Below are 17,455 nucleotides of genomic sequence, written 5' to 3' on the forward strand. Positions count from 1 at the left end.
GAGAAAACCCACAAAACAGGGCTTTGTGAAATAAGGGTACTAGCACAGATTTAAGACAGATAAGACTGTCACCTTAAGTTTATCTTAAGAATTCCTGAGCCTATCCTCATGGGGACAATCTTCCATTCTTTTCATTATTCCTGTGTTTCCTAACACAATCAGTAACCTCAAGAAAACAATCCTCCAAACCGTAACTAACTTCCCTTAATGAAGGCAATGACAAAAGTGCCAATGACAGTAAATAATGTAATCTAAAGAGAAATTAGACATTTGTTGGTATAGAGTTATTAGGTGTTATAAAATAGTCAATTATAGATTTTATATCAAATGGGTCTTTAAGAAATGAAACCAGTAAGTACTCTAAAATGACTACTTATTAATTCCATTGTGTTAAGTTACTAATTCAAAATATTCAATTCTATAAAAATCTACAATTAAGCAGAGACTGTCTCTCTATATACAGTCATAGTAATTAAAACTTGTTCTGCATTCTAAAAACAAGACTAAGATTCATATTTCTAGGATTCATCTTATTCAAAGTTCACTGTTCCTGCCAGTAATAAAGTTCTGGTAAACTTCATTTTTGCATGTTTAAGGAAATTTAACATATCCACATACAAGGAAACAATATAAAAAAGTTCAATCTTATTTCATATAAATACTTGGATGTCTTACTACCAACCTGTCCTTCCCTTGAAAATTTAAAGGGTGGTTTGTGTTTAATAACACTTGTTGCAAGCCTTAGGAGTCCTGTAAGCCCATCATCTTCTATATTACCATCCTGATGATCAAGGATCTCCCTGCTACAAAAAAGAATACAAGCAAAACAAGATAGTTCATAAAATTACGTTCTTTATCTTTTCTCAACAATATAACTGTCAATTTCACATCAAATTTTACCTTCGAATACAGTCAGCTAAATGTCGTGCCAAAGCATCCAGGTCGAGGAGTGTTGTCTTAATACAAAGAGAAAATACAAAATTCAAACAGATTTTTATGTTCACTATTTCAGATACTATTAAAACAAAAAATCCTTTCCTTTTAAGTAACAAGAATTTGGTTCTCCGAATTCATTAACATGCCAATTAAATTATAAATAATATATAACTATTCTTTACTTATACATGATGTCAATAAAATTATACTTATAAACACATCACTGATAGTCCTTCAAAAAAGAATCAATGAAATATTGGTAATAAATTATGAGTCACGGTAATTTAACAAGAAGACACTAGGTTTGACTTATTTTTTCTTTAACAATTTTACTGAGATGTAATTAACAAACCATACAATTCACCAAGTTTTGTTTCTAATACTACTTTTAGAAATAAACTTAAATGCACAGTTCATTTCAGAGAGCTTTAATTCTCATTATAACTGAGCAACAAAATTAAAACAGATTTCATAAAACAGAACTTAATTTAAGAGGATTCCAGGGAATTTCCTGGCTGTCCAAGTGGTGGTTAGGATTCCATGCTTTCACCGCCAAGGGTGCAGGCTCAATCCCTGGTGGGGGAACTAACATCCTACAAGCCACATGGTGTGGCCAAAAAAAAAAAAAAGATTCTCAAAGAAATTCAGATCACTAAGTAGGAAAATTACTTTGACTAGCAAGCAAGAATATTAGATTCATACTTTAAATAGGCAACCATAGGTTTAAAAAAAATCAATGTCTATCTGGAATCAACATTTTATGGATAAAGTCAAATACATTAAGACATGTTCGGGGGGGAGGGAGGACTGGAATTGGTAGTCAAAAGATATAAGATACATACGTACTAAGGAGGTAATGCACAACATGATAAATGTAATTAACACTGCTGTAAGTTACTGAGGACTTCCCTGGTGGAACAGTGGTTAAGAATCCACCTGTCAATGCAGGGGACATGGGTTCCCGCCCTGGTCCGGGAAGATCTCACATGCTGTGGAGCAACTAAGCCTGTGTGCCACAACTACTGAGCCTGTGCTCTAGAGCCCGCAAGCCACAACTACTGAAGCCCGGGAGCCTAGAGCCTGTGCTCCGCAACAAGAGAAGCCACCACAATGAGAAGCCCGCACACCACAACAAAGAGTAGCCCCAGCTCGCCACAACCAGAGAAAGCTCATGTGCAGCAACGAAGACCCAACACAACCAAAACATAAATTAATAAATAAATTAATTTAAAAAAAAAAGTTGTTGAGAGAGTAAAGTACCCATCACGAGGAAAAAATATTTTTTTCCGTTTCTTTAATTTTATATCAATATGAGATGATGTTCACTATACTTATTGTGGTAATCATTTCATGATATGTGTAAGTCAAGTCATTATGCTATATACCTTAAACTTACACAGTGCTGTATGCCAATTATAACTCAATAAAACTGGAAGAAAAAATTAAAACATGCTCAATATTAATTTTTATAATTATTTCTTAAATGAAAAGTAAAATAAGAATTCAGATGTAAACTGTTCCTTAAAAGTAGGACGTTCAAACACGATAGGATTCTTAAAATATAAAGTGTATATACTGGACTTTGATGGAAATACATGAAAAAAAAATTGACAGAAAAGGTTTCCTAAATATTTAAATGTATCTTTTTCAAGCATTTCTCATTCTTCTGAGATCAATTAGATGTATTTTAGCTTACTAAATTTATAAAAAGAAAAAATAAAAGTTTTTATGTGGCAAGTATGTCTTTGAAATAAACTTGTTTTAAGTATTTCTTTGGATAGAAGTATCATTTTAGTCTCATATAAGAAAATTAGTAGATCAGCAAACTGACAGTGTTTCTTTAGCTTAAAGTAATTTCTATTTGAATTGCAACTTTATTTTACATTCTCAGAATCCACTTGCTACTACAGAAAGCTGTATATTTAAAGTCTAAATTTCACATTCCAAATAAGATTTTATATCCACAAATCTTACAAGACACAGGAAACTACTTGTAAGTACCAAATGAAGACATTTCAACTAAAGTCAGAGTAAAAATAAGAAATTAGAGCAGAACAAAAAGGTACGAATAGAGTAGAAAAATTATGACATTTTCAACTCATTACAGATTGATAAAAATGTCCTTAATGGTAACGACCTATAAATGCATGAACATACAAGTGCATAATACATCTCTATTAACAAGTTAATGTATAACTTTCTGAACATACCTGACTAGCATCCTTTATATGTATGTTGTCAACTAATTTGCACAACAACCAAAAATATTCTTTACATCCAGGTTTTAACATTGGTTCTTCTTCATAATCATCTATCTATTAAAAAAAAATTTAAACTTGTGAAAATAGTTTAAAAGGGGAAAATAACTTAAAATTATAATACATTTTAAAAACTACAAGCTTTATAAAAAAAAATTAAATCCCTACAAACTAAACAGTTTTCAAAATTTAACCCCCAAAATGGAGAGAATACTCCTAGTGTCTGTAAAATTAGAACAACTATGTATGTAAGTGAATAAGAAGAGAACTTTCAAAAAAACAGTACTCTGAAATTCCTTATAACCTACTTGGAAAAGATATGAATAATGTATAATACTAAATAATGTAGTGCCAACTAAAAATTCAATGAAAATGTGGAAACAAAAGAAACCTACAGAAAATGAGTATATATAAATCTACCCACATACAATGGTCTATTATAGTTTTGAAAGCTGAAAAATAAAGAACACATTACATTTCTTACATAGTCAATGACAGACGGTAAATATGGAGAAGAAAAACATAAATCCTACAATGCATCATATTTCTGGGATTAGTAAAATTTACTTATTAATGGGCCCTGTATTTATTATGGGGTAGAAGGCTTTTATAAGGCTAATGTTAGTGTATACATGGGAACAAGGAAGAAAACTGAAAATTCTGAGTATCATAAAGATAAAAATAAAACAACTGTGACTGAATAAGAAGAAAGCTACATTTATGATGTTTCTATCATTCAACTTATTAACACAAGGTTCAGAACCTAGTAAGGACAAATGTTATTTCCAAAACAATATCCATGAGAGATCCCACACAGCTGAACCCAAGGACACAGGATCTATCCCTAGGTGTAACATGGACACAATATGTCACAATGCTGCCACTTTAGGAACTATTACATATAACTACCATCCTCCTGGTGAAAACTACAGATAGTAAACAGGTACTCAAAATTACTTGCAAGGACAATACAACGATAAACTTGGGGCAAATGAAATGGCAGAAATAGAAATTGCTCCTGAACACAGTAAAATCTTACCCTAATAGGTTTGAGTGCTTGAGCATCTGGAAGAAATTTCAGCAATGTTGAGGCAGCCAGTAGCAGAAAAGAGCGATTGATTGAGTCTCCTCCATCCAGCCCTGACAGAGATAACTTATAAAGACCATTGCAAGATTCATGACGGACTGCAGTCTAAATGAAAAAGTTCCAAAGATAGTCTGAGTTAGTATTAAAAAGTTAATCTTAAGGTTAATATGTTGGCAGAAATAACATGTTAGATGGCTTCTTTAGTAACATGTTTTAAAACACAATGTCCTGATCACATACTCATGCATCTAAATAATACATGATCAAATGAAGTACCCCAAAGTATACGGTAATATGTAAAAACATTTCAGAAATTCCCAATATGGTCATAAAAACAAACCAAGTAAATACAAGAACAGACAAATACAAAAAGGATTGAGAAAAGGATATTTATAATAATTTATTTACATGATTAATTAACAGGAAAAATATTGGGTTGGCCAAAAAGTTCGTCTGAGTTTTTCTGTAAGATGCTATGGAAAAACCTGAACAAACTTGTTGGCCAACCCAGTATTTTCAGAACTAGAAGCAACTTGGAAAGTACTTAACCCAAAACATTTTACAGATTTTAGAATCTTGTCCAAGTGTCACAACAGTTACCTGGGACAGAGCCAGAACAAGAATACATATGCATTCAATACAAAGCTAATAATATTAGAAAATGTTCTCTAAAAAAGATATGAATATCGTGGCTAAGTGTATTAGTGTGTTTATACTATTTAATTCAGGAATATGGTGTGAGTAACATCAAGATACGATTGGTGAAAATTATATTGACTTCAGTGTCAACACTGAAATCAAAAGGAAATATATTGTCTCTCTTGCATCTAAGGATACACTCAAATAGAAAAAGTAAAAGAAACTTCTCTAAAATGTAAATTACAAAAATAATAATAAATAAATAAATAAATAAATAAATAAATAAATAAATGCTGAAATCCTTCTCAACCCTCAGGGAAAAAAACAATTAAAAAAACCCAAAACAAAAGAATCACTCTGTTAACAAATATTGCAGAAAAAGACAAATATGAATGCTACAAAATATTTAATGTTCACACTTAAGTGTACATAGCTCAAAACACTCTAGATCTTAAAGGATTATTAAGTACCTTCCAGGCAACAGGATATATTTATGGAATCATGTTCATTTGTTTCCATTAGCTCTTTTTATCATCGATGCTAATACGAAAAAATATGAAGAGTAGTACTAATCTTCAATCTTTAGCTTACCTCAGGAATAAGGAGAGTCAATTTTTTTAGCCAGTCTTGTAAATGATCGCTGTCAGCAAGGCTAGATTTCACTAAAGAACAGCAATGAGCCCAACTCACCAAGAGCCACATTGAATAATGTGAAACTACAGAAAAATTGGGAAAAAAAATTACTATAACGGCTTGTGCATGATGAAAACAAAATGTTCATTATTAAAGATATTATATATAGATTTAACCAGTCATCCAAATCTTTATTAAAAATTAACTTTGTGGAACCCTTACCTTCATGTCTAGACCTGTGATCAGACTGAGCTTTCAAAACTCTGCAAAGTAAAAACACACCACCAGCAGTAATTAAATTCAGCAACGAACTAAAAATAACTCAATTTCTTACTACATATCCTTTAACTTTCCCTGCCCCCCAAAAGATTAGATTTTATGAAAGCTGCTAATTTATTTTCCTATGGTCTTCATTTTTAATTTAAAGAATCACTGGCAAAATCTTATTATAGCAAACATTAAATGAGTGTTTCAATTTAATAAACAAAATGTGAGTGAATCCCATACTGACTTAAGTGAACTCTCAAAAAGTGCTTAAAGATTTGGTTACTAAAGTGACGTGGCTTACAAAGCGAAAGGTTATAATGGTTTAGAGTCTAAACTTCAGACTCCTAAAAAAAAAAAAACACCCTTATGCAGTAGTCCTTGGCCTCCTGGAGTTTACAGCCTATCAGGGGAGATAAGATGAATATAAAACAAAAAAGTTAGGAAATAAATATATTCTAGGAGCTAGCTGAGTAAAACAGTCAGCACATACTATTAGAAATGTGAGTTTAATCTTAATCTGTGGCATATGAAATATTCTTTCTGGCTCTAAATGTTATAGCATCTGTAACGACATTATATTCTACTCTAATAGAAAGATACGACTCACAAAAAGAAAAAAAAACATACAATGACATAAAATGCCCTTCCTTTTGTATTGTTAATGTCAATTTTCATCAGGAATGGTTAAAAGCAAATTATTGAAAAGTAGAGAAAAATAACTAATTTAATTCTATATTACTTCACCTCTATTTTTTCCCCTTGATACTTGTAGTAACTTCAATGGAAAATGTATTACCTCAATTTAAAGAAAACTAAACATTAAAAACTTTCATTTTAATAAAACCAGCATATAGGGATTTAGTATTCACCTTACAAATAAACTGTTTTTTAAAAAAAAGCACTGATCTCTAGATACCTACTTTGTTATAATTAACAAAACACCTATGAAAATCTGAAAGAGCAAGACTCATCCGTATTATTGATTTAAAATGTAAAAGGTACTAAAAAGTTAAAACTTATAAATCTAGTATTTGGCCATATTTCATGTTTAACTTTTATCATATTGGTTTAATATATTTAACTTTACCAAGAGCAACCTCCCAATCTACCTTTTAAATATGTAGCATTAGAAGATTTTGATAACAAGCAAAAAGTTCATTTTAGCTATCTTAATTGATACAAACCTCCCAGGACCATATAAACTGAAGGTGGAGGCTTATGAAAAGACAATGGTGCAGGAACAGGAGTAAAAAAAACACAAAGATTGGGGGTGGGGGGTAGGGGGCCCTCACATTACAAAGACTGTAATGAGATCTTTAAGAATGGAACTGGTAGAATAGAAATAACTGTCACAGTGAACCAGCTTGAACAGCAGCAGCTGGTATCAAACTCGCATATTTTTCGTTGTGTGAGGTTAAGAGTCAAGTGAACATTTCTTAATTCTAAAGAAATAAAAGCAGACCAAAGCAGTCACTGAACTGCCTTGTTAATCAATATATTGTGGCGTGTGGGATAGTGAGGTATATAGAATGTGTGTTAGAACGGGGGTCCCCAACCCCCGGTCCACGGACCCATACCAGTCCGCATCCTGTTAGGAACTGGGCCGCACAGCAGGAGGTGAACAGAGAGCGAGCAAAGCTTTATGTGGGGCTCCCCACTGCTCACATTACCGCCTGAACCACCACCCCCCACACACCGGTCTGTAGAAAAATTGTCTTCCGTGAAAACGGTCCCTGGTGCCAAAAAGGTTGGGGACTGCTGTGTTAAAGGACAAGGAGGAAGAGTTAAGAATTATTTAACTGGAGAGTCACTGTTACTTGGCGTATAAAATGTATTTTATCATACAAACCAAGGTCATGTTATAGCACTTTCTTTGTTTCCCCACATTATCCATTCATAAGTTTTATAAATAATGAGGTAAGGTGCCTGGCATTGATAATATAATGGTGAGCAGAATCAGATATAGTTCGTATAGAACCATACGTCCAGTGGGGTAGAACAGATGTTGATCGAGTTATGAATGTGAATTCAACTGAGACAGACACTAAAGAAAGATACATTAAACAAGAAATAATCTTAAAATAATCATGCTACTTGTATGCAACCATTGCTTATGAAGGTGACTTTTAAAGGCATCTAAAAACAGATAACTATTAGCCATAAATAACGTTAAGCACTTTGAAATGTGTTTATATTAGCTTTGTAAATCAGTTAACAATGGCAAACTTCAGCCCAAAATGAACACCTACAGAATACAGGACTTGGAAATTAATTCTACACACTTTAACATAATTTATGTGATTATTTGAGGCATACAGAGTCAGGTCCTCATGTATTAGCAACTATCATTTATACATTATTAAAATTTTGATCATTAAAAAAAAAGTCTCCAATGTAGCCCAAATAAATGAAATCATATTACACATTTAAACTATATTCTTATACACATATTTCCAGCTTTATCTATTGAGGGCCTAGAAGCAAGGAAACACTAGGAGCAATGATACTATATTTTGCAGGTTCCCCACCAAAAGGAACTAGGGTTTCTTAAAGAAATGCTGATTCAACAACTAAGGCAGGGAAACTGAAAGCCCGGAAGATCTTAAAATGACGGGGGTGGGGGGGGTGGGGGGTGGGGGTGGGGAGTACTCCTCCCCTCCACCCAAATAATGGGGACATAGCCAAAGGACACATGAACAAACGTGAAGATGTCAACTAAGGTATAATTTGAGCAAAGTGAATAGTAATAGTAATGAATTACATTGAATGAAAAACATCCAAATTGATACTAACTAAATAAAAGGAAAAGAAAGCTCTTCGTCACCACAGAATGTCAACTAATAAACATAAAATGAATGGTAAGAGTTAGAAAATCACTAGTTTGCAAACATTATACTAATATTTAATTCAGGCAAGAATCATCACTGAATGCTAAAACTAAATGAATAAGTTTTATGAGAAGCAGGAAATTTAAACAGTTGCAAATTATCTTCCCATAGGTTACTTTTAATTAGAAAACTCAGAAACTTCATTGTAGAGAAACCTGGAGGAAACCAGATTAACTGATCAAAATTAATATCGCTAATAATAGGACAAACTGATATCACTGGGATGTACTGGGAAAGATACGTTACTTATGGAGTATTCCTGCTAAAATGTATAGTCTGAATCTGATTGTGAGGAACAATCAGGAAAACCTAAATTAAAAGGCTTTATAAAAGAATTGGCTTGTGATACTCAGAAATGTCTGTATCATGAAAGAAAGGCTAAGAAAGTATCCCCAGTTAAAGGAAATGGAAGAAATATGACTACCAAATGCAGTATGTGATCCTGGACGAGGAAAAAAATTGCTATAAAAATATTAATGGGACAATTTGAGTATGGACTATATGTTAGATAATATTATATCAATGTTAAATTTTCTAAATTTGAGTATCTTACTATAGTTGTTAGGAAATTGTCCTTGGACTTAGGAGATACACATCAAACTATTTATCAGTAAGTGATCATAATGTCTGAACTCTTACAAGATTCAGGATATGTAAATAAATGTGTGCTTGGGGACACCCACAGAAAATGCGTGCTCATGATCATTCGATAAAAACTGGCAAAATGTTGATAACAATATGCAAATCCACATGAATGATATGAGAGTTCACTAAAACACCCTAACAATTTTTCTGTTAGGTTTCAAATTTTTTTCAAATTAAAATTTTAAAACACTGTATTCTTACTCTAAATACATACAATCATAAATTATGTAAAAACTTCATACCTAGGAGCCAGATTATCATACGTATAAGCAACAGACATAAGTCGCTGAATCAAACTGGTTCCTTGGACAAGAACAAGAAATACCTTTAAAATAAAAACATTAAAAAAAATCTGTAAGTACACTAAAACACAGAACTGCGTTTTAAACCAGACTCCAAATTACTTTGATTTTTATTTATAAAAGGATAGGAATATTCTTAAAATGGTTATTGGAAAATACTGTAAAAATATTAAATATTAGAAAACCAGATTTTTATAAAGAAACCTCAGAATAGCAACTTTAAAAAGAAAATATTAAAAATTTAGAAATACACAGGCGAATCCTTTCTATTTGGTCCACAGATTATCTGCATGTCACCCAATAGAGTGAGAAAAATATTATGTATTACACAAGTCAGTGGTTTTTTTGGGTGGTAGGTGAAGTAACCTTTTTCAGTTTTGAAATAAAAAAATGTCAAGCAGTGGCAGATTCCTCAACCACCCTGAAATAAACATAGAAAAGCAATATAATATACCATAGATACCAAACATGGATTCCAGATTAAAAACCTTGAGGTTCAACATTTAGTTTGCTAACTTTCAAGCTGTATGACTCTAATAAATACTGAATTTCTAGGTTCTAGTTCTTCATCTATATAATGGAAAAAAATATTTGCTAACTTAATAAAGAACTACTGAATCCCTTCTGCAGGTCAGAACCCATTCTGGGCACTAATTTTATAAAAGCACTGTTTCCATCCTGGGGAAGTTAGTCCAGTGCAGCAGAAAACATCAAAAGCACTGAAACACAATTATATGCAATGTGCCAAATGAGCAACAGAAGGGAGCAGCAACTAAACCTGTGCCTGGCAAAATAAGAAGAGTTTTAAGAAAAGCTATATTTAGGCTGGAACTGGAAGTTCAATTTGGATTCTGAACCTTCTAAAAGGCTATTAAAGGAGAACAAACGAAATAATGAATGATAGTAAATTATTAAAAGAATTAGTGTTCTTCCTTACTATTGGATGACTTTGTCTCCAGAATTAGGGTAACAAAAATTTCCCCCCAAATAGCTTAGATATACCTTCTAAGCTCTAATTAAATATTATGATAAACAAATGAAAAATATATATATTGTATGCTCTTTTTCTAAACTATAAAAATGTAACATTGGCATACGCATAAGAAAAAATATGCACATAAAAAGATTAACACATAGAACTATTAATGGTAGTGACCTATATGACTTTGGAAGGTTCACTTGTATATTCTTTTTTTTTTTTTGGCCACGCCACAGCTTGCGGGACCTTAGCTCCCTGACCAGGGATCGAACCTGGGCCCTCAGCAATGAAAGCACAGAGTCCTGACCACTGGACTGCCAAAGAATTCCCTCACTTGTACATTCTAAATTGTTTTCAGTAATTATGTACTTGCATAAATTTGTTTAAAAAAACCTAGCCAATTATTTTAAAATGCCATATATGAGTATGTGTATTTTATTTCTCTATCAGTAACAACTCATTACTGTGGTGTTTCTGGAGCAGGTATGAGGTAAGCTGCTGTCCTCAAATGGTTACAAAATGAAGAAGCGATTAAGTAAAAACTCATCTTCATCTCTCCCCAGTTCCCAGTTCACTAACAGAGACACTGGAAGGGCAAATATTTGATCACATGAATAACAGAATCCACAGCCAAAAAGAATTTTAATTTTATTGCTGGATGCATTGGTTATTGTGCCATTTTCGTTTGGCTCTAAACCTACCATACTATATATTGATACTTGCTCTGTGACATTAGGGCTGGTACATTATAAACTAAATTTCTCCTCTGCCAGCTGGCTTTCTATTGGGTTTGTCAACGTGGGATACTAGAGAGATTACTTCCTTGCTTTTTCTTTCTTTCTTTTTTTTTTTTGTTTGTTTTGGCCGCACCATGCGGCTCGTGGGATCTTACTCCCTGACCAGGGATTGAACCCAGGCCCTTGGCAGTGAAAGCGTGGAGCCCTAACCACTTCACAGCCAGGGAATTTCCCCTGCTTTTTCTGTTAACATTGTTCCATAAGTATTTTAACCAGAAGAGGCAAATGATTTCAGAAGCAGTAACAGAACCACTTCCTCGGAGGCCTAAACTCCAGTTCAACAGGATCCCTCTTATAAGCTTCTCATTCCTGATAACCACAGCCTTTTACATATATTCCTCAAACCCTAGGGGTGGTGAATGGCTACTTGCCCGCATTACCTCAACATTCCATTTTTCATTTTTAGCCCTCCAACACATATGTATAAAACCAGTTCTCAATTTTAAATTTACTCTGTTGAAATACCTAGTGTGGTTTGTTTTCCTGAATGGACCCTGATACACTCAGTATAAAAATTACTGAGACCAACTAATGAACTCAATCCTACAGTTAGATAACATTAAAATGGCACAAAATTAATGCACTCCTGCATTTTGGATGATGAACTGAAAAGTATTACTGCTTCGTAATTTCTACTGCTTTAAAATGAAGGCATTGCTTCTGCTGTTAGGTCATACTGTGGTAATCTAGGATAGCATCTCATAGACATTATTCATTTTGTAAAAACAAAAATATACAAGCTCTCTTAGAAGACAAATAAAATTCATTACTACATGGTGACTTTTGTACTTTACCTCTGTTAATCTTGGTATATGAAGACCCTTGGCATGATCACCAGCAGCCTTTCTCGATTTCCCAGGCCATGTTCTTTTCCTATGGCTTTCTGCTATACCAGACCAGGCAAAGACATCATGATAAGCTAAATCCAAATCGGATGGATCTACTGCAAACTGGCATATTAACTTCAGCAAGCAAGCAAGACAGTCTAGCTGCCACTGTGGATAAGAAGAAAATATCATTTTTGCATTTCTATCAAGAAAGAATCATACAGATATATGTAATAGAGATACACAGGATGTAAAAAAATATTGCTTGCAATGTACTACAATTTTAAAAATTATTAAAATAATAATAAAGATATTTACCTACAAAATCAGCATTGAGAGCAAAAATACTGGAAGCTGTCTCTCCACCTAAGTGGCATATACTCTGCTATTTGGGAGTGAAAGCAATTCTCAATAATTCTAGAAAATTATTCAACTGAAAAATTTGCACTGTATATATGTATATTTAAAATAAAACAAGCATTTCATCAGTAAAATACTGTTTAGTATGAAAAGTAAAATTTCTGATTTAAAGCTCTACTTTAAAATTTTTAAAATAAAGCAATTCCTTCAAATAAATTAATAAGAATATCACCTATGTATGAGAGCTTCAGAGCTTTCTCTTCAATGGTCCTTGTTCTCCTCTTTTCCTAATACCACTACTAAGTATTATAACTATACCAATATGCCAAGAAACATAGCAATACTATATAATTGATTTTCAAGAAAAGTACCAGGAAATTTCAGTGAGAAAAGAAGTCTTTTCAACAAACAGTGCTAGAAAAATTGGAGAGCCATATGGAAAAAATAAAATAAAACCTCAACCTCACTCTACATATACAAAAGTTAACTCAAAATATAACACAGACCTAAATGTAAAAGATAACTATAAAATTTACAGAAGAACACACAGGAGAAAATCTCTGTGACCTTGGAAAAATGATTTCTTAGCTAGGATATAAATTTTGTTAAAATTTAAAACTTCTCTGCTTAAAAGATACTGTAAATATAAAGAAAAAGCAAGCTACACATTGAATGCAAATATTCCTAATACATATATCTGACCAAAAAACTTGTCCAACTGATTAAGGAAAAAAGTCTTATAGCTCTTTACAAAGAAAAAAAAAAACAGGGGGCTTCCCTGGTGGCAGAGTGGTTAAGAATCCACCTGCCAATGCAGGGGACACGGGTTCAATCCCTGGTTCGGGAAGATCCCACATGCCACAGAGCAACTAAGCCCGTGTGCCACAACTACTGAGCCTGCGTACACAACTACTGAAGCCCATGCGCCTAGAGCCTGTGCTCCGCAACAAGAGAAGCCACCACAATGAGAAGCCCGTGCACCACAACGAACAGTAGACCCTGCTTGCCACAACTAGAGAAAGCCCACGCACAGCAACAAAGACCCAACGCAGCCAAAAATAAAATAAATGAAAAGAAAAAAACCCAAAGAAACGAAAGCAAACAAATCAAAACAAAAACCCCCAGGATATAAAGACACTTCACAAAAGAAGATAAAAAACATGGTCAATATGAAACTTATGGAATATAATGAAAGCAATGCTAATGGGGAAATTTATAAATGTAAATGTTTACATTAAAAAAAAGAAAAATTCTTACCAACAATCTAACTTTACAGCTTAATGAACTAGAAAAAGAAGACAAACTAAACCTGAAGCTAGTAGTAGAAAGAAGGAAATAATAAAGATCAGAGCAGAGGTAAACAAAACAGGGAATAGAAAAACCTAGAGAAAAATCAGTGAAAATCAAAGCTGGTTATTCGAAAAGAACGAAATTGACAAACTTTTAGCTAGAAGGACTAACAAAAAATAAAAGTCAAATTACTAAAATCAAAGTAGGAACATTTCAACTAATTCTAGAGATAGAAAGGATTGTAAGAGAGTACTATGAACAACTGCTGTATGCCCCAAAACTGGATACCTTACATGAAATGAACAAATTCCTAGAAACACAAAACTTACCAGGACTCAATCACAAAAAAATAGAAAATCTGAGCAGACTTATAATTAGTGAGGAGATTGAATCAGTTATCAAAAATCTCCCAAAAAAGAAAAGTTCTGGACCTGGCAGCTTCACTAGTAAATTCTAACAAACATTTAAAGAAGAACTAATACCAACGATCCTCAAACTCTTCCAAAAAACTGAAGAGGGAACTTCCCAACTCATTCGATGAAGTGAGCATTAACCCTCATACCAAAGCCAGACAAAAGACACTGTCCTCAACAAAATATTAGCAAACAGAATTCAGCAACATATTAAAAGGATTATACACCATGATCAAGTGGGATTTATTCTTAGAATGCAAGGATGGTTCCACATAGCAATGATCAATGTAAATACTCCAGATTAACAAAATGAAGGAAAAGACTACATCATCTCAATTAATGCAGAAAAAGCATTTGACAAAATTCAACACACTTTCATGATAAAAATACTCAACAAAATAGAAACAGAAGGAAACTACCGCAGCATAATAAAAGCCATATATGAAAAATCCATAGTGAAAATCATACTCAATGGTGAAAGACTGAAAGCTTTTCCTCTAAGATCAGGAACAAGGCAAGGACACTTGCTTTCACCACTTCTATTCAACACAGTAATGGAAGCTTTGGCCTAAGCAATACACCAGAAAAATAAAAGGCATCAAAATTGGAAAGAAAGAAGTAAATTTATCTGTTTTTGATGTAGAAAACCGTAAAGACTCCATATAAAGGCTCTTAAAACTAGTAAATAATTTCAGCAAAGTAGAAGGATACAAAGTCAACATACAGAATTCAGTTGCATTCCTATACGTGAACAATGAACAATATGAAAGGGAAATTAAAAAAACAATTCCATTTACAATAGCATCAAAAAGAATAAAATACTTAGGAATGAACTTAACCAAGGAGTTTAAAGACTTCTACAATGAAAGCTACAAAAAACTGCTCCAAGAAATTAAAGACAAATAAATGGAAACACATCCCGTGTTCACGAACTGGAAGACTTATTAAAATATCAATACTACCCAAAGTGACCTACAGATTCAATGCAATCCCTACCAAAATCCTAATGATGTTTTTTGCAGAAACAGAAAAATCCATTCTAAAATTCACAAGGAATCTCAAGGGACTCCAAATAGACAAACAGTCTTACAAGAAAAGAACAAAACTGGAAGACTCACATTTTCTGATTTCAAAACTTACTACAAAGCTACAGTAATCAATACAGTGTAGTACTGGCATAAAGATAGACAAAAAAATAAAAGGAATGGAATAGAGAGCCTGAAAATAAACCCTCACAAAAATGTTCAAACGATTTTTGAAAAGAGTACCAAGACCATTCACTGTGGGGAAAAGGAGTCTTTTCAAGAAAATATGCTGGGAAACCTGGATCTCCACATGCAAAAGAATGAAGTTGAACCCTTACCTAACACCATATACAACAATTAACTCAAAATGAATCAAGGATCTAAATATAAGACCTAAAACAATAAATAAGACCTAAAACAATAAATCTCAATAAATAAATCTCTGTGAAGAAAACACAGAACAAAAGTGCCATGACACTGTATTTGGCAATGATTTCTTGGATAGTACACCAAAGGCTTAGGTAACAAAAGCAAAAATGGACAAATTGGACTTCATGAAAATCTTGAAATTTTGTTCATCATGTAAGAGTATCCACAGTACCCTATAATATATTGAGAGATACATTATAAATATGGGATCTCAGTTGACTTGAAAGCCATCTGTGTTGCCAGGCTACAATGTGTCCCATGTAGCAGTAAATTTTTCTTAATACTTCATAAAAGTGTCCACAATTTTAAAGGAAACAAAGAGAGAAAATCTTTAGCATATGATTACCTGTAAACTTTATTCAAAGCTAAACTTAGAGCAGTTTATAAACAAAAGTCCTATAAACGACACACAACAACTCATTAAAGATTTAAAATTCTCCCACTTTGCCAAAGAACTAAAAGGCACCTTATAATTCTGAGAGATCACTGAGACAACAAAGACAATACAATAAAACACAACAGACATTTCAGTTCTAAGAGACAGAAAACAATTACTGTAGTAGAGGTATCTATTCTAAAAAGGAAAATATCTGGGGCAAAATATATAAAATAAAAATGGCAAAAAGTATTGAAAGCAATGATAAGATTAACAAAATCTTGGTAGATAGTAATATGCTTAAATGTATTTTCTTTCATTAATATCTTGGATATATCAGCATTTGACAGTAAATCAAGAATATCTGACTCCTAGGTTCTAAAATAATTCTAAAAAGCAAGTACTAAGAAATTAAAATTTGAATGCAATGTTTGATAATGCTATTCTGCTTTGCTGGAGGTCAGGAAATGAGCATCCTTTCCATTTAATACAAAACTGGATTACACAGTTTGGTCCAGCATTATGAATTTTTAAATATTCCATAATTTTATTTTCCTAACATTATAGGACAGTGCTTTGTCAAGTTAACAGTGATAAAGTACCATCTTCTAAAACTTCCATTTTGTTAAGGATCAAAAATTTTGTAAAATACTATTAAAAAATACACTGCGGCAATGTCCACTTGCTATAAAAATTTCTAAAGGCTTATTTACTCTCAAGTCCTGTACCTTTTTCATTGCCGACTAGTCACAAATGGTCTGGAAATACATTTTTCAGTAGTGTTGCTTAAAGGAAGAAATGGTCAAAACAAAATGAAACGAAGAAAAAGGATGTTTTCAAAAAAATGAAGACATAAAACCAAGTTTTTCTTAAAAAGCATCCAAATTTTAAGACTATGTAAATATTAATATATAGTTTACCAAACTAAAGGAAAAATGTTCATCAATTACCTATAGTTCAGAGTCATTAATATTATCACTTAAATTTTTTTAACTGAGTTGACATGGAGAACTCTTATTGCATAATTAGTTTATCAGATTCCTTATTTTTTCTTAAATTTATTTCTACTGTACTCCACACTTTCCTTTACTAAAATAAAGTTTGCAGCAAACGTTACACTTGCCAATGGTTCATGGAAGTGACTCACTGGGGTAACTACTGTAACTTGTTGAAAATGTGAATTTTCACTTACCACAGTCCAGGATTCCTGCTCTTTTGGCTCTAGAATTCCAGAATTAAAAATTTCTAATAACTGTTGAAGCCCTCCAGCAGCAACAAACTGTAAGCAATTGTGAGAGTAATGG

The 17,455-nt window shown here is 32.8% G+C and overlaps 1 protein-coding gene across 3 annotated transcripts in view; it reads right to left on the minus strand.

Annotated features, from left to right (window-relative positions):
• Positions 1–17,455, minus strand: part of USP34 (ubiquitin specific peptidase 34) — a 231,836-nt gene that overhangs the window by 65,386 nt on the left and 148,995 nt on the right. For all 3 annotated transcript variants that reach the window (XM_082672022.1, XM_082672023.1, XM_082672021.1), the window contains exons 33-41: positions 17,344–17,430; positions 12,226–12,426; positions 9,596–9,678; positions 5,776–5,816; positions 5,512–5,636; positions 4,234–4,386; positions 3,147–3,251; positions 901–956; positions 683–803 (exon numbers count right to left, since the gene is read on the minus strand). In XM_082672022.1, the coding sequence (XP_082528148.1) occupies positions 683–803; positions 901–956; positions 3,147–3,251; positions 4,234–4,386; positions 5,512–5,636; positions 5,776–5,816; positions 9,596–9,678; positions 12,226–12,426; positions 17,344–17,430 (972 nt within the window). The remainder of the gene's footprint in view (positions 1–682; positions 804–900; positions 957–3,146; positions 3,252–4,233; positions 4,387–5,511; positions 5,637–5,775; positions 5,817–9,595; positions 9,679–12,225; positions 12,427–17,343; positions 17,431–17,455) is intronic.

This window comes from Grampus griseus (genome assembly GCF_964374135.1).
Source record: "Grampus griseus genome assembly, chromosome: 15".
NCBI lineage: Eukaryota > Metazoa > Chordata > Mammalia > Artiodactyla > Delphinidae > Grampus > Grampus griseus.